Source organism: Phaseolus vulgaris, chromosome 2 (assembly GCF_051622355.1).
Source record: "Phaseolus vulgaris cultivar YP4 chromosome 2, ASM5162235v1, whole genome shotgun sequence".
Taxonomy (NCBI): Eukaryota; Viridiplantae; Streptophyta; class Magnoliopsida; order Fabales; family Fabaceae; genus Phaseolus; species Phaseolus vulgaris.
The window spans coordinates 27195280-27214744 of record NC_143499.1 but is presented as its reverse complement, the minus strand read 5'-3'; the positions used below and the strand labels follow the sequence as shown (position 1 = coordinate 27214744).

The following is a 19465-nucleotide window of genomic DNA, read 5'->3' as shown; positions in this document are numbered from 1 at the left end:
AATTAAGTTAAAATTAAAATTTATTATTATTTTATTAACTAAATTTTTGTGATACCTAATAGAAAAAATATATTCATATAAAATTTAAAATTAATTATTAGTATATGTTAGATTTTTTTTCAATTTTTTTTTTCAATTTGGATGGGTTTTATAAAGTAAGAAATTTGAAATTTTCTTTGTAAGAAATCAATTCATTTAAAATATCTTTAGCATGTCAATCATTACATTTAAAGCTGTGAAACAAAAGTCACTTTATTTATTTTCTTTTGTGTCATCATTCTGTCTTCTCAATTATTTTGCATATATCCAACACCGAAGAAAATTAAATCACTGCAACAAACATTTCTAAAGAAATTCTTCTTCACTTTTCTCCAACCTTCCCTTCATTCCAGCTCTCGTTTCTTCCTATGGCCGAGGCTTTACTGGAAATCGTGATTGAAAATTTGGGATCTTTTGTTCAAAACCAACTTGCAACTTATTGGGGTCTTGACCAGCAGGCTCAAAAGCTTTCCAGCAATCTCACTGCAATCCGTGCTGTCCTCAGAGATGCTGAGAGAAAGCAACTAACAAGCCATGCTGTGAAGGATTGGCTGCAGAAACTCACAGATGCAGCATATGTGCTTGATGATATCTTGGATGAATGTTCAATTCAATCCATAAAGGAGCACTCTGATGATGGGCAAAGTTCATGTTTGGCCCGTGTGCATCCTAAGGACATTCTCTTTCGTTTTCATATTGGAAAGAGGATGAAAGACATCACTCAAAGATTTCATGACATTCATCAAGAAAGGCTCACATTTGAATTACGTGTGGGTGTCACAGAGAAGCAAGCAGTGGATGATGATGATGATGATTGGCGCCAAACTAGCTCTGTAATTACGGAACCTATATTTTGTGGCAGAGACCAGGATCGAGAGAAGATTGTGAAGTTTCTCCTGGAAGATGCCAGTAACAGTGAAGACCTCTCCATCTATCCCATAGTTGGTATGGGTGGACTTGGCAAAACAACACTTGCCAAGCACGTCTTCAATGATCACAGGGTACGCAACCATTTTGACTTGAAAGTTTGGATTTGTGTTTCTGATGATTTCAACACCAAGACCATATTACAATCCATCATAGAATGTTGCACTAGACAAAATCCCAATCTCAATACCTTAGAAGCATTGCGGAAAAAGGTTGAAGAAGTGTTGCAGAGCAAGAGGTATTTACTTGTTCTTGATGATGTGTGGAATGAAGACCAAGAGAAGGGGAAGGACTTAAAAGGGATGTTGCAGTGTGCAAGGGGAGCAAAAGGAGCTGCAATTTTGGTCACCACTCGACTGCAGGAAGTTGCCTCCGTGATGGGGACGCATCCTGCTTACCATTTGAAAGAATTGTCAGGAGACGACAGTTGGTCATTGTTCAAACACCATGCGTTTGGACCAAACAGAGAGGAAATAGAAGAGCTCGTGACAATTGGCAGAGAGATAGTGAGAAAATGCGTTGGTTCGCCACTTGCAATCAAAACACTGGGAAGCCTTTTGCATGATGAAGGTGAGGTAAGCCAATGGGAAAATGTAAAGGAAAGTGAGATTTGGAATATACGCGAGGAAAGTAGTTGTATGACATGTGAGGAAAATTCTATCATGCGTGCTTTGAAATTGAGTTATTCTAATTTGGAGTTGTCTATGAGGAGATGCTTTTCTTTTTGTGCAATTTTCCCCAAAGATTTTGAAATAGTCAAGGAAGAACTAATTCATCTATGGATGGCTAATGGACTTATTAAATGTGAAAGAAATGTAGAAGTGGAGGATGTCGGAAATAAAGTGTGGAAAAAATTATATCGTAGATCATTTTTTCAAGAAGCAAAGTCTGATGATATTGGTATGATTAGAAGTTGCAAGATGCATGATCTATTTCATGATCTTGCTCAGTCTATTATGGGTGAAGAATGTGTGGTTATTGAGAAAGGAAGGTTGACTCAGTTGTCAACTAGAGTTCACCATTTGCACGTGTTAAATTCTGACGTCTCTGTCGACATGGCTGCTTTCAAGAAAGTTGAGTCCCTGCGGACTTTTCTCGATATTGGTAATATTGGTCATTTGCCATCAAACCCTTGTCTCCGAGCATTACGCATAACTTCTTTTGTGTTGTCTCCATTGAATGATTTAGCACATTTGAGATACTTGAGTTTGGATGGGAATTCGAGAGCAAGCTTAAATAACATAATTTGTCAGTTGCCGAAATTGCAAATATTGAAACTACAAAATATGAGCCAACTTAGGCTGCCCAAAGACTTGACGCAATTACAGGATCTAAGACATATTGTGATTAATAGGAATGTGTCAATATTAGAGATGCCTCCGAATATTGGCAAGTTAAGGCATCTAAGAACACTGAGCACTTTCGTTGTGGGATCAGAGACAGGGTGTGGGTTAGCAGAGTTGCATAGCTTAAAGCTGGGAGGCACGCTGAAAATTGAAGGCCTTGAGAACGTCCCCAATGAATGGGATGCCAAACAAGCAAATTTGATTGGTAAGAAGGACTTGAATATCCTACACTTATCATGGGGTGGTAGTGCGAATTCAGAAGATAGTAATGTCAACGTTGAGAGAGTACTGGAAGCCCTGCAACCTCCCTCAACTCTGAAGAGTTTTGTGATGAAAAGATTTAAGGGGAGACAGTTATCGAGTTGGATGAGAAATAGTTCAGTTCTGAGAGACTTGGTGGAAGTTAAACTTTTGAACTGTGAAAACTGTGAGGAGCTTCCCCCACTTGGTAAACTACCACACTTGAAAAGGCTAGAAGTGGGTGGAATGGAAAATGTGAAGTGGATAGATGGTGAGTCGTATGATGGTGTGGAGGAGAAGGCATTTCCATCGTTGGAGTATTTGTCAGTGCTGAATTTACTAAAATTGGAGAGAATGTTGAGAGAAGAAGGAGTAGAGATGCTTCCTCGTCTTTTTCTAATAAGAATTCATGGCGTCTCCAACCTTAAATTTCCACGTCTTCCTTCTGTTCAGCACCTTAGGATTTGGGATGGGACTTTCTTCAGGGAAGGGGTTGTGGAGAATATGCCTGGTCTAAAGACCTTGGATATTGATTTCATTAAAGGACAGGTGGTATTACCCGACCAACTCAGTGGGTTGGGTGCACTACGGGAACTAAGCATTGGTCTTTGGGATGATCTGGAGTATTTTTCAGAACATGTGTTGGAAGGTCTGAGCTCTCTTAAAATGTTGACTATTTCCTACTGTAAGAAATTAAAATCCTTATCTGAAGGTGTGCGACATTTGACACGTCTGAAGATTTTGATAGTCGATAAATGTCCAGAACTGGTGACTCTACCAAGCAATATGACCCTACTAACTGCCCTTCGGACTGTCACAATCGACGATTGCTCCACATTACCCTATGGCTTACAATGTGTCCCTTCCCTACGATCTTTGGATATAACTGGTTGCTCGTCTACTTCATTGCCGAACTGGTTGGGAGACATTACTTCTCTTCAAAAATTACAGATTTTGAACTGTGTGGAGTTGAGGTCACTACCGAGTAGCATTCAACGTCTCACCAACTTGTCTTCTTTAACTATAAGCGAATGTCCTTATCTGAAGAAGCGGTGCGAGAAGGAAACGGGAGACGATTGGCAATACATAAACCACATTCCAGAAATAAAACTCGTCACACTCCGAGAGGAAAAGACTTCAACATTTAGTGGTAAGTGAATGATTGTATCATTTTCTTTAATTTCTCTTCATTGTGTGAGTCTGCATACATTAATGTTTGTAATTGCGTGCAGAAAGCATCGAGCGATCATCTCGCTCATGGAACTGCTTCAAACCTGCCATCAAAGTAGATGAGTAAATGACTGATAAATTTATAAAATGCAGATTTGAAATTTCCCTTTATATTATTAATGTGCTTCAATTAATCAACTGTTGCTGTTATTCTGTATAGCTTTGAGTGATATTGGTGGATGAATTGTATATATTGGTGCTGAGTTTAACAGTGCCCTGTATGCTACAATCTCTGAAAACATCAACTTGGTCTGCCTTCTACCTATGTCTTTTATTTTTTTATGATACCTTTAAGTGCCTGTAAGCAAAGGTGCATTCATCATGTACATCTTTTAGTACGAAGATGGGATTACATTCTACCAATCATTCATCCATTGCTATCCTAAAGTCAGGATTTCTAACTACTGCAGGATTTAATGTCTAAAATTTCTCTGCTATGATCCTGCTGCTTATATTTCACACTTCCATGAACTATACTCAAATAAGATTAAGGGGCCTTAAACACCAAAATCTCTAGCACTTCATAGAGAAAAGTCCCTTTGTTCCATGTTTTTTCGCTTCACACTCATCATGCATCATATCCAAAACTGCATGCTGTTGCTCTGTATAGCTTTGACTGATATTGGTGAATGAATTGTATATATTGGTGCTCAGTTTAACACTGCCCTCTATGCTACAATCTCTGTAAACATCAACTTCGCCTGCCTTCTGCATAAGTCTTATATTATTTTTTTTTACTGATTGCGTATTGTTTAATGGATTGAATAAATTTCTCTGCTGTGATCCTGCTGCTTATATTTCACACTTTCATGAACTATACTCAAATAAGATTAAGGTGCCTTAAACACCAAAATCTCTAGCACTTCATGTTTTTTCGCTTCACACTCATCATGCATCATATCCAAAACTCCATGCAATGAAACACAAACATTATAGGGTGTAGCGAAAATAAGAATAAAAATAAAAACATTACGGTGGCAATCTCACACAAGCCTACAATTCAGGGCAAAGTGTTTTCGACACATATATATATATATATATATATATATATATATATATATATATATATATATATATACCGTGAGATAATTCAGCCATTCACACCTCACTTTTTTGAAGTTGTTCAAAAAAAATTGAACCCTTCGTCGTATTTTTCAATCATAGTTTGAGTTATGGCCTTGTGTTAAGTAGATAACACCATTTATATGTTCCATACATTTATAAATATTATATATTGGTACTAATTATTTAGATTCTTATGGTAGAAAAACTTCAAAATTTAATAGATATTAATTTAAAAAATATTTAACAATAATAAAAACTAATTTAGAAACCAATTTTTTTTTAGTTTCTAAAATTGTCTCTAATTTAATCAATATAGCAACTAATTATTTATTGTATTGTAAAGAAAAATATATAAAAAAAATATAAAAACAAATCCAAACAATAAAATTATTCACAATATTTAGAAAACTGTATTTCTCGACAACTAGGTTAAAAACTTGATGATTTTTTACGGCAAATGAACCGTATTGTCAAAAGTAATAAAGTCCTTAAGAGGGATCAATTCCACAAGGAATAGTTTACTATTCAAATACAATATTCGCTAAATATAGAACAGAACAATCAAAAGTTGAATTGAAGATTCTTATAATGGCAAGAATTAACAAGAAAACAAATCAAAGAGTAATTGCTTCAATTAGAAAAATAGGGATTGAGTTTCATCTTGCTCATTTTTATGTATTTTGATCAGCATGTTAACATTATATTGTTTGATTGGAATTGATGTTCATATAAAAGTCATTTTTAAGAATGGATCAAGCTCAGACGCATTCTTGCGGCTGAGTTTGACTCTTTTTTTTTTCTTTTTTTTGCATTATGGCTTTCTAGCTTTCTCATTTTAGCATATATCATTCTTCTTTAGTCCAAATTTTCATTCTTCCCTAGAAACTGGCAATTACACCAAATTTTTTTTAAAAAAATGCTCTTATTCAATTAAAAATCATAAAAAATATAAAAAAATATAAATTCATAAATTAAGAATTATTTTATATATAAATTAACAATTAATATTCATAAGCGTCTATATTTTAATATGAAATATTATGAAACTCTTTTAAACGGGATGAGTGGAAGAAACTCTTTTAAGAACTCATATTATATTGCATCAAAATCATATCACTACAAGAAAATCATAAAATTGAAACCAATTTTTAGAGATAAAAAATAATTAGTTGCTATAATGACTAAATTAGAGACCATTTTAGAAACTAAAAAAAAAAATTGGTTTCTAAATTAGTTTCTATTATTGTTGAATGATTTCTAAATTGGTGTCTAATTAGCAACTAAGATTTTTGCTACCAATTATTTAGATTTTAAATTTGGTAGCAAAAACTTTTGTTACTAATTAGCAACTAAGATTTTTGCTACCAATTATTTAGATTTTAAATTTGGTAGCAAAAACTTTTGTTACTAATTAAACACCAATTTAGAAACCATTTAACATAATAGAAACTAATTTAGAAACCAAATAATTTTTAGTCTTTAGTATGCCAATCCTCTTAAAATCTATATAAAAACATTAAGCTAAGTGCTCTATTTATAGAGTTTCTAAATAACAAATAAAAACTAAATCTCACACTTATAATAGATTATTTTAGTATTTAATTGATTAGTCTTTAAAAAATAGATATAACAATTTTTGTTTTAATCGATGAAACGAATAAAATAGGTTTTCATACTGATTTAATATGTTAAAAAATGAAATAATTTGCTATCTATCTGGTTTAATTGATTAAATCGTTGTTTAATCTATTAAATGATTAAAATATGTTTTCACAACTCTTTGATTTAATATCTTAAAAAAGTGAGATAATTGACTATCTCTCTACTGTAATATGTTAAAAAATGAGATAATTTGATTAATTAAACGAGAGATAATCAGTTATAATGTTCTTAAACTTTTTAAAAAGTGAGATAATCTATTAAATCACTTAGACAACATTTTCAATTACTTTGATTGTTTAAATGAGAAATTATCGATTATAATATTTTTAAATTTTTTTAAAGTATTTTTCATATTTAAAAACATCTTATCTCGTTTTTAAAGTGATTGTATCCTGATTTTTTGAATATTTGGGTGAAAGACTCAAATAACTTTACAATTGAAAGTCAAGACACTCTAAACATATATTAATCTTCATTCTTAATTTATGATGATGTCAAGCTAAAAATAAAGTTAATTAATAGGAGGATATCAATCCTTTAAATCACTTAAGTTGCTGGTAATATCTACATTTCTCTTTTCACCAAACTATTAGTCCGTGGACAAACCAATTAGCGTTCAAACTATTATTAATGTTCACATTCATCATTCAAATATAATTGCAATATTCTTTAGTGAAAAGAGAATTGGAATATTACTTAATATTATAAATATAGTCAGTATTGTGTACTTAAGATTTTGGTTGATATAGTATGATTGAAATGTAGTTGAACGCTTATTCCCGTATGTTGTGTTTAAAAAAAATAAAAAAATAAATTAAAAATAATAATGAGATAAAATTTTTACGTTACTCTTTGTATAATTGCTTAAATTTACAAAGAATAATAGTTATCTATATATGTATATGAATATTTTATATTTTTACATAACCAATTATATAAATACATAATTGATTATATATTAAATAATTTATTATATTTATAAATATAATTATTACATTAAATATATATATTATATTTTTCATTATAATAAATTTTATTAATATTTATATTTTTGGTATAATAAAATAAATAAATTTAATTATATAATATAACATAATAAAAATATAATAATTTGATTATTAAAATAATAATAATAATAAAATATTAATAATAATAAATTAATAAAATAATTATAATAATAAAATAATTGTAAACAAAATAATAAGTGATAAAAAATAATAATAAAATTAAATAAAAGTAATAATAATAAGAAGAAGAAGAAAATAAAACTAATTTATGATAACAAAGATAGTTTATTCATTATATATAAATATCCTTTTATTTGTCTTTTGATCTCTATATATATATATTTATTATAAAAACCAATATGTTTTTTCCCATCATATTTTATGTTGATACGAATAAAGAAAGAAAATTAATACAAATGATTTATTAAACATAATAGTCAATCTAATAAACACGTGGATAATAGAGTTAATAATTGTGACAACAAAACCTAAGACAGTATATTTTGTTAAAGAATTAAATTAAAATAAAATTGATTGAATTATGAAAAAAAAGGAATAAAATATATTGAGTAGGAGAAAATTATTTAAGCTGGCAAACAAAACTATTATTATTTTGACTTAGAGATGAAGCATAGATGATATAGAATATGATAAGAATAGTGAGCAGATAAGAAAACCCCATAGAGATAACTTATACATAATTTCAAAAACTATTTTCCCCTAATTTTGATAACTTATACATAATTCTGTACTTTTATTTTATAAAATATTTTCGACAAAAGTGACAAACATGTGGAAAAAGTTGCGAAATTTATCGGTGTATGAATACTCTTCGTCAACACAAGTAAAGGAAGAAAACAACAACTTTCTATTGCCATGGCCACCAATTGTCAGTTAATGAAAATTGATGATTTTCTACAATCACCACAAAATTCTTATCCTCTCATTGTTACCACTCTTCCCGTACTTCCTTCTCCACAACCACAATCATCCACAAAAACTCTCCTTTCTGCAAATGGCCGAGGTTTTACTGGGAATCGTCATTGAAAATTTGGGATCTTGTGTTCAAAAACAACTTGCAAGTTATTGGAGTGTTGACCAGCAGACTCAGAAGCTTTCTGGCAATCTCACTGCAATCTGTGCTGTCCTCAGAGACGCTGAGAAAAAGCAAATAACAAGCAAGGTCCTGAAGAATTGGCTGCAGAAACTCACAGATGCAGCATATATGTGCTTGATGATATCTTGGATGAATGTTCACTTCAATCCAAAAAGGTTAACTCTAATGTCGGACAAAGTTCATGCTTGGCCCGTGTTAATGAAGAAAGAAGTATGTTTGAGTTACGTGATGGTGTAACAGAGAAGCAAGCACTGCATGATGATGATGATTGGCGCCAAACTAGCACTGCAGATATTGCTTCGAACATTAATAATAATAAAAATAGGCATAAATAATAATCGAAAATAATTAAAAAAAACAAGAGAGAAAAGAGCTTGTGACAATCGGCAAAGAGATAGTGAAAAAATGCGTTGGTTTGCCGCTTGAAATCAAAACACTGGGAAGCCTATTGCGGAATAAAAGGGAGGTAACACAATGAGAAAATGTAAAGGAAAGTGAGATTTGGGATTTACAGGACAAAAGTAGTTCTATGACAGTTAAAGAAAATTATACCACATATCATTCTTTCAAGAAGCAAAGTCTAATAGGCTTGGTATAATTACAAGTTTCAAGATGCATGACTTATTTTATGATCTTGCCAAGTCTATCATGGGTGAAGAATGTGTGATTATTGAGAAAGGAAGGTTGACTCACTTGTCAACTAGAGTTCACCATTTGCACCTGTTAAATTCTGATGTCTATGTCGATATGGCTGCTTTCAAGAAAGTTGAGTCCCTGCGGACTTTTCTCGATTTTGGTGATATTGGTCAGTTGCCATCAAACCACTATCTACAAGCATTACACACAACATCTTATTTGTTGTCTTCACTAAATGATTTAGCACAATTGAGATACTTGAGTTTGATAAAGGGTTCAACAACATGCTTAAATAACTTAAAGTTGCCGAAATTGCAAATATTGAAACTGCAATATCTCAGGCAACTTAGGCTACCCAAGAATTAACGCAATTACAAGATCTAAGACATATTGTGATTGATAACTGTGACGTCGAAGAGATGCCTCTGAATATTGGCAAGTTAAGGAATCTAAGAACACTGAGCACTTTCGTTGTGGGATCAAAGGCAGGATATGGGTTAGCACAGTTGCATAGCTTAAAGCTGGGAGGCACGCTGAGAATCGAAGGCCTTGAGAACGTCCCCAATGAATGGGATGCTAAACAAGCAAATTTGATTGGTAAGAAGGAGTTGAATATCCTACACTTGTCATAGAGTGGTAGTGCTAATTCAGAAGGTAGTAATGTTAACGTTGAGAGAGTACTGGAAGCCCTGCAACCTCACTCAACTCTGAAGAGTTTTGTGATGAAAGGGTATAAGGGGAGACAGTTATCGAGTTGGATGAGAAATTGTGCAGTTCTGAGAGACTTGGTGGAAGTTATACTCTTGGACTGTGAAAACTGTGAGGAGCTTCCTCCACTTGGAAAACTACCATAGTTGAAAAGGCTACACGTGCATGGAATGAAAAATGTGTTGTAACATGTTGTAACGGTAAGAGGTGGGGCATTTCAAGAATCAATGCCCAAATGATAAACAAGTCAACATTGCAGAAGACTTCGTGGACAAGGATCTTTTAGTATGTTGCGCGGATAGCAATGTGGATGATTCTTGGGTCATGGATTCTGGTGCTTCTTTTCATGCTACCCACAACAGTGAAGCATTGCAGAATCTAGTTATTGGGGACTTTAGAAAGGTAAGACTAGCGGACAACAAAATTCTTGATGTTACGATTATGGGTGACATAATGTTGAAGACGCCAGTCGATTTCTGGACTTTGAAGGATGTCAGAGTTGTTCCAAGCTTAACGAAAAGTGTGGTTTCTGTTAGGCAGTTAGACGAACAAGGACATGATGTGATGTTCGGAAATCAACAGTGGAAGGTCATCAAGGGAAATATTGTCATGGCCCGCGGAAGAAAGAGAGGTTCGTTGTATATGGTCGGATTATCTTTTGAGGGAGTGACCGTCTCAGTTTGAAAGATAAACAAAGTCCGATTCACAGAATCTCATGGGCAGAAGAGGGTTGTCTTTACAAGAGAGAAACCCAGAGCCACAGGTCAGATTCAGGATAAACGAGCATGGAAAGGTTCGGGTAGACTAGTCAGAGATACTTATGGCAGTGGCAGCACGGGGCGTGCTTTAGCTGAGGTTCCTAGACAACAGTGGGTTAGGATAACCAGTATTCCAGCTGTTGAAACTTCTCCATAAAATTTATTGTTGAATATGGAGAGTGTTTGTTCTCAGGTTGTTCTAAGATCCGACAGTTCTTGCAAGTGGGAGCCAGTAGGAACAGAGGATGGGTCAGTGACTAACGTGTTAAAACTTAGAGGAGTTTTAACGAAGTCTTCAAAATGATTAAGAAGGCTAGTGGCAACTAGTGGTGGAACATTGAGTTTCGTTGACAGATTACAACAATATATGTACACAGTTGAAGCGCAGGTGAACATTGTTCAATGGCTTCAAGTGGGAGATTGTTGGGTATGAAGTCAGGACCAATTGGGTTGGGCTGACTAGACACCATGTTTAGTGAATGAACTTAATCATTGTGTCCCCTTTATTATCTTTATTTAAAGATATTATTGTGTTTATAATTTGGTACGCAACAGGAAAGAAATAAAACCTAATAGTTGCTCGTGTGGGTGTAGGTTGCAGTTGGCGACCGAACCACGTTAAATCCTGTGTTGTTTATTTTCTGCAGTTGATTCGTGATTATGTGTATTGCTTCCGCGTACGTTTTTTTCCCATCAAATAGTAACATAAGTGAGTGCGTGAGTGTAAATTTAATATAATAAACGTATTATAAAAGGTTAACACAAACGTAATAATGAAATAATGAAATAGTAAGATAATTGACTGCAAATGTTATCTAATAATCAATTTTACAAGGTTAACATAAATTTAAATTTACTTTATAACATCAATTATAATTTATTTTAATATCAGTGCACTAGAGTCTACTAAAAAAAGAATAGATCTTAATCTAAAGAAACATATTAGATGGTGTAATGTGAACAAACACTTTAGACTTTCTAGTGTAAAGTAGAACACCAAATGGTAAAAATATTAAGGAAAACAATAACCCTACTCTGTTTGCGTCAAACTTATTCATTATGAACAGATTTCAAATGTTCAACTTAAACAAAATAATGGAAAATTTATTGTTCCTAGTTAAATTTGCATATTTGTCTTTCTGCATGAGGAGAAAATTAAGATAAAGTAATGTTAACATTGAGAGAGTACTGGAAGCCCAGCCCTGCAACCTCCCTCAACTCTAAAGAGTTTTGGGATGAATGGATATCAGGGAAGGCAGTTACCCAGCTGGATGACAAGTTCTGAGAGACTTGGTGGAAGTTACACTCTGGAATTGTGGCAACTGTGAGGAGCTTCCTCCACTTGGTAAACTACAACACTTGAAAAGGCTAGAAGTGGATGGAATGAAATATGTGAAGTGGATAGATGGTGAGTCGGATGATGGTGTGGAGCCGAAGGCATTTCCATCGTTGGAGAAAGACATGACTTCTCTAAAAAAATTAGAGATTTGGAGGTGTGGAGAGTTGAGGTCACTAACATTCAACGTCTCATTTATTATTTTTTTCATTGTGTTAAAATTATTATTTTTTCATTGTGTTAAAAAAATTAGAATGAGAGTTGATTACTTATTTATATATATTATATTACTTTAGTTAAAATATTACTTCCGTTATGATATGAGATTCGGTTAAAAAATAATTATAAATTAAAGGACACTGTGCTTACATATAAAAATGTAGAAAATATATATTTAAAAAATAAAATTGAAGATTAAATAACATAAAAAGATCAAGTTAAAACCGTTATCTAAATAAGTGTATATTAATTTCAAAGTATATACATAATAATATTTACACCTTAACTTAAATTCATATAAATTTTAATCTCTATAAATTTCAATCTCTATAAATTTCAATCTCATATATATAAATGGTGAATTAACCTATTTTTCATTTCGAATCAATTATTGCAGATTGGAAATGATATATGTTATTTAAAGAGACATATATTGAACAATATGCTTTGATGATTCCAAATTTGTGAAAAATTTGAAAATCTTGTTAGTATGTGTTATCTAGTAATTTTTAATTTTTTAATTCACGTTTTAAAAGGATCCAAACTCATTTGAATTTTTATCTTTTTTTATCTTAAAAGCTGAAAATTTTTTATCAATTGTTTTTCAAATCAATCAATTGAATAAGATTTTGCTTACAGGTTTGAGGCTAAGACTTAAATTGTTTAAACAACTTGTTATTTGACACTTAATGATTTTTAAAATAATTTGAAAAAACTTTGTTTAAATGTGTGTTTGTGTTCAATCAGTTATTTCAATAAAACAACCGTTGTTTTTAAGAAAAAAAATCAACTACCACTGAAGTACACAAAAAAAAATCAGTTAATTATGGCTATCATATGCAGTTTTGATGAGTATGCAAACCATCTTTTCTTTTAATCAACCCCCTGCAACATCAAATAAAAAATCCTATGGTTTCCGTCTTTTATAATAAACAAGTGCAATTACAGGAGCTGCACAACAACTCCTCCAGCAATGATTCCAATAGCACGGTTATTATTATCTACATGGATTAACTGGAGTAAATGGGAAACTACAACTCAGTTCCAAAACTTTGCTTCCTACCATAGGAAAAAGTTCACCATTATTATTAATCCCATTACCCTAGTTAAATTTATAAAATGCAGATTTATTACCTGTTACTGTTACTCTATATAGCTTTGACTGATATTGGTGGATGGATTGTATATATTGGTGCTGAGTTCTTGATTTTCAAGATTTTGCTAGGTGATAATTATTGTTGAGCCTTATAACTATATTGGTCTTATGTGTTGTGATCATGTATTGAGACAAAGATCTGAAATAAAAAAAAATCAAATGAAATTTAATAAATGGTTTCGGTGGTAGTTTGTTGGTTTAAAACCCTGTAAAGATGAACTTATGTAGAGTGGTGCTGTTCGGAAATAACAAGTTGTATAAGGTCCAGGCATGGGATCAATCCGATCAAAGATATTCCATTCCAGGTCAAGAAACACTACTATTAAAATAGTGGTGTTCCTTGGCAGGCTTATACCAATCCTTTGTTGGCTTCAACTGTTAAAGCAGCAGCAAGTATCCCATACTCACCCTTCTCTGCAACATAATCTTTGCCTTTGCATGCAAAATATAGCAACATTGCTTGGTCTAGTGTTTGTGATTTCATTGTACTCTGTTCCTGGCCTAGTGTTTCCTATCAATGCATGCCTACACCATGCTTTGCCAAGGGAATGGTGAGAGTGTTTGTGATCTCTTTTTTGAACTATGTTCCCAGTGTAATGCCGAATGTCAAGGACATGTTAATTGCCATGAATTACTTGCAGGGTTCATACACTTATGTAATGCCAAATTGAAAATTCAAAGTTTGTCACTTTTTTGTTGAATTAATTGTTTAGTACCATATATTCGTTTCTCTGATACAATGTACTATATTCAAACCATCAAGATACATGCATTTGCTGATTGTGATGTAATATTTCATTGAAGCTGAACATTTTTACATTTACTTCTATTCTTAATTTACTTTTGAAAATGTATAGCATGAAGCACCAAAGAAAAATAAAATATTGTTAGAAATTCTGTTTTTTTAACTGTTTGTTATTCTGTTTTAATTGTTGATTTAATATTTCTAGGTAACTGCTCATAAAATTAGTTAAGAGTTTGTTACTGTAGTTACTATAAATGTAATTGTTAGCAAAGATAATAAAATATCTTCCTTTGAATTATTCTAAAAAACCAACAATTGGTATCAGAGCTATCTTCTTGAGGAAAGAGTGCATCAATGGAAGGAGGTTTCAATTTTTCAGCAATGGCACCACCTGTCTTTGATGGAGACAAGGAACAGAAGATGAAAAGATCAAAGGCAAAAACATGTCTATTTGCAGCTGTATCTCCTATGGTATTCACAAGGATAATGTCCTTGAAGTCAGCAAAAGAAATCTAGGATTACCTCAAGGGTGATGAGAGGATTCGTGGAATGCAAGTGCTGAATCTAATCAGGGAGTTTGAACTGCAGAGAATGGAGGAGTCAGAAACCGTAAAAGAGTACTCTGACAGACTTCTAAGCATTGCTTGGATCTGTGTTAAAAGATTCAAGAATTGTGGAAAAACTGCTTGTAACGGTTCCAGAGAGGTTTGAAGCCACCATAACAACCCTAGAGAACACAAAGGACCTATCAAAAATTTCTCTTGCAGAGCTCTTAAATGCTTTACAAGCACAGGAACAAAGAAGAGCCATGAGAAAAGATGGAGCAATAGAAGGAGCCTTATCATAAAGGTGGTTGGAGAAACAAAGGTAGCCAGATCAAGCAGAACCAGCAAGAAAATGGAGAAGTTGTTGCACACAATAACCACAAAAGGAGAAATTACCCTCCTTGTAAGCATTGCAAAAAGTTAGGTCATCCACCGTTTAAGTGTTGGAGAAGACCTGATGCTAAGTGCAACAAGTGCAATCAACTTGGGCATGAAGCAATCATTTGTAGAAACCAAAGTGAGCAACAAGATGTGAACCAAAGTGAGCAAAAAGACGTAGATGCTCAATTTGCAAATGAGGAGGAGGATGTACTTTTCGTTGCAACTGGTTTCTCCAACAATATTTCAAGTGCATCGTGGTTAATTGATAGTGGAGGCATAAATCACATGACTTATGACAAAAAACTTTTCAAGGAGTTGAAGCCTTCAAAAATTTCAAAGGTCAAGATAGGCCATGGGGTCACATTTCAGTACATGGAATAGGAACCATTGTTGTAGCAACACATTCAGGTACTAAAACTATGTTATATGTACCTAACATAGACAAAAATTTATTGAGTGTTGGTCAGTTGCTGCAAGAAGGCTTCAAGGTGTTTTTTTGAAGATAACCACTATTTGATCAAGGATGCTACATGACAAGATTTGTTCAAGGTACAAATGAGAGGCAAAAGTTTCTCATTAGAACTATTTCAGGAGGAGCCGTCTGATCAAGGACTTCTCAAGATGCAAAAATCTGAAATAGAAGACGATCCACCAATTAAAGGCAATCGATTACTCTCTGACATATATCATAGATGTAACGTTGCAATATGTGAACATGTGGATCACAAAGAAGTTATCAATGACCCAAAGGCGGAAAAGGCAATGGAGGAAGAGGTATATATGATTGAGAAGAACAAAACTCGGGAGCTTGTTGACATACCTCAAGATAGAAAGGTACATCAAATGGATGTCAAGTCAACATTCCTAAATGGATTTCTTGAAGAGAAAATTTCTGTTGAGCAACCTAAAGGTTTCATTGTGGAAGGAAAAGAAGACAAAGTTTATAAGTTGTCTAAAGTTATTTATGGCTTAAAAGATGTTCCCAGAACATGGTATAACCGAATTGATGATTATCTTATCAGCTTAGGCTTTGACAAAAGTCTTTTAGAATCTGCACCTTATGTCAAACCAAAAGGTGTTGAATGGAGATTATGCAAAGCGAGGATGAAAAAAATAAAAATTGCAGATTTGTTTACCAAGCCACTTCCAGCCAACAAGTTTGATTTCTCAAGACAGAAGATTGGAATTTGCAGTTCAAAAAATCAAGGAGGAGTGTTAGTAATTCTGTTTTTTTTTAATGGTTTGTTATTCTGTTTTAATTGTTGATTTAATATTTATAGGTAACTACTCATAAAATTAGTAAAGAGTTTGTTACTGTAGTTACTATAAATGTAATTGTTAGCAAAGATAATAAAATATCTTCCTCTGAATTATTCTAAAAAACCAACAAATATTCATAAATGATTCATGATAAATCATGATAGGATATATTGCTGACATAACTATAGGGAAATGTTTCATATGTTTCTCTCTAAGTGTAAATTTATTTTTTGAAGTTAAATAATCTTTAAATAAATTTTGCATTAGATTAAAAAAAGCATATTGTAATTTCTCATAACACTATCTATATTATATATGTATAACATAAAATTGTTCTCACCATCGGATATTCATACATATTTATATAAAGTTAAGATAAAAAAATAAAATAAATGAAACTCGTATGGATTTTAATTTCAATTATTTGACTTTCATACATATGTTTTTTTTTTTTGCAGGAACAGTGTATGTAGGTGTGAGTATGTCATATGATTGTTAAAGAAAAGAGGAATTCATGGTTCTTTAACCAAAGTAACACCTCTAGCTCTGTCTTGTGTGTATCTTGGAATCGAGAGGAATCCCTACCTTGTACTCTTCGGTTTTGTGCAGAGAACCAAGAGAGTTGTACTTTGTATGTATTTTAACTTCAAATTTTAGCCAACTACTTCCATCTCTTTCATACCTTGGATAACTTCTTGAACTCACCTTCACATCCTATAAATAAAATATTTCTCTATTGTATTCTTTATATTTGAAACTTATGAAATAAAATTTATTTTGTCAGTTTAGGTTTTTTGAAAATTCAATTTTATTAGCTAGGTTCAAAGTGAGTTTTTTTTTTAATTAGAAAAAGGGAATGGCTTGATTAAACCAAGTAGATGAATGAATTGGTTTTCAAATTTTTTTTTGATAACTTCCTTTCTTAGAATTCTTTTAAAATTTCTTTAAGATATAACAAATAAATGCAATTATTAGTGAAAGGAAGATTAATATAGGAATTGATTGTAACAAAAAAATATTTTTATATTTTAAGTTTTTTTAAACTATTTCAACTCCAAAATAAGAATGCAATTAATTTGATAATCTAATTGATATAAGAATTAAATAGCAGTATAAAGAGATGAATAAAGTAAAAGAAAGATCACGTAACATATTTATATCGTTTCGAATTCAACCAACCCTACATCTACTTCTCAATTCTTCACCTTTTAAAAATTGGCTTATGTTCTTATAGAGTTGGAGTCTACAAAACTAATGATATCAACCATCTTTCACTCCTGAACTAATGATATCAACCATCTTTCACTCCTGTGGATCAGTCGTACAGATCTCTCACCTTCCTTGCAAGCTTATCTTCTCTTCCTTCTCGTCATTCTTCTCGTTTGTCTCGAAGCACAAATTCGGATGGTACCTGCAGAAGACACTTCGATGCTCAAGTCAGCAAAGAGATTCGACACTTGGTTGTCAGAGTACTGTAAATAATGACGTACCTGATTCTTGAAATTTGTGTTATTTATATCATCCTAATGGACCTTACTTGTTTAACAGGATTAGGTAATTGGACTGCGATTAGAGTTGTATTAGTTAGCGCTTAATCGCATATTAACTTTCCTAACTTTGCTTAAGTATAGATATCGGTCGGTTAATTGATGGAGATCGAGTAACTCGATTGCTCGTACGGTCCAGTGAATGAAATCGAGTTATGCGAGCACTCGTACGGTCCAGTGAAGAAAATCAAGTTATGTGAGCATTTGTACGGTCCAATGAAGAAGACCGAGTCATGTGAACGCTCATTCGGACCATGCCAGTACAGTTTCATTATCAATCAAATAAAAAATGTTCTGGATAGCTCTGGATATGTAGATGTTATAAAACTTTTCATAATACAGATATTTTCTTTCTCGCTATTCCGTTACAATTGCTATGTGAACTCAATAAATAATACTAGGTCATTATCATTATTCATTTTATGTGTAAGAAAATTAATTACCTTTTTATTCACTAATAAATTATCACATTTATATTTATTCTTTTATAAATATTTTTGTTCTTAGTGGTCTTTGATAAAGTATTTTCTTACTTAATCTTTTTATTACATCAGTGCAAAATGAAGAAAAGAATGTTCTTTATTTAGTACGGCTTTGTACAGCATTCGTAAAAAACGCGGTGACATTTTTTAAATTAATTTGATTTATAAATGCGGTTTTTACGTTTAGCCGCATTTGTAAATCCTTTTTACCCTAAGTTTTTTAGCGCGCCACACACTTTCGTAGTTTCTTTCTCCTCTTGCCTCTCGTTTGCACTATTCCTGCACTGGCGTAAGAAGTTTATCTCTTTTTCTGCATCTTCATTATAAGTTTGTAAGTTTCTTGAATCGCTCTCTTCCTCTTCATCTTCACAAATGTACGTTTTATAAATTTTGTTTGTTTCCTTATATTTGTTTTTTATTCTTGCATTGGTGGTCGAAGGTATTATTCCATTGGCTGCTCCGTCACTGCTCCACTACCGCTTCCGCTGCTGTCGCTGTTGCTGGCACTCCCCTGCCACTCTTCACCACCAACGTTGGTTCACACACAAGGTTGGTGTGCTGTTTTAATTTTTTTGAATTTTTCTTTAATTTTTTGAATTTATATTTTTATGTATTATAATTTGTATATTTTAAATTTTATATTATTTAGTATTTATTATATTTTGAATTTTTATGTTTTTTATGTATTATAATTTGTATACTTTAAATTTTATATTATTTAGTATTTATTATATTTTGAATTTGTATGTTTTTTTATATATTATAATTTGTATTTTTTAAAATTTATATTATTTAGTATTACTACTTATTATATTTTGAATTTGTTCTTTTTTATGTATTATGTAATTTATATTATTTAGTAGTTAGTTGTTACTTTATATGTTATCTACGACAATAATACGTTCTGGTATTGAGTCCGGGGGTGTTCGACCCATGGCAAACGCGTGAGAAAGAACACTGATTGAAAAATCCTAACCATTCTAGAATATATAATGGATCGAAATTGGATGACTTTTGTTCATATAAGTGACGAGTACGAAAGAGGAGTAGAAGAATTTA

The 19465-nt window shown here is 32.4% G+C and overlaps 1 protein-coding gene and 1 pseudogene across 1 annotated transcript; both read left to right on the top strand.

Moving 5' to 3' along the window:
* The first annotated feature begins 258 nt into the window (after window positions 1-258).
* On the top strand, window positions 259-4039 carry LOC137811162 (putative disease resistance protein RGA4). The gene is made up of 2 exons (XM_068612791.2): window positions 259-3702; window positions 3785-4039. Exons 1-2 carry the CDS (start codon window positions 408-410, stop codon window positions 3847-3849), a joined length of 3360 nt encoding a protein of 1119 aa, XP_068468892.1. The 5' UTR covers window positions 259-407; the 3' UTR covers window positions 3850-4039.
* A 4492-nt stretch (window positions 4040-8531) lies between these two features.
* Window positions 8532-14117, top strand: LOC137809847 (disease resistance protein RGA2-like; annotated as a pseudogene).
* Window positions 14118-19465: the final 5348 nt, after the last annotated feature.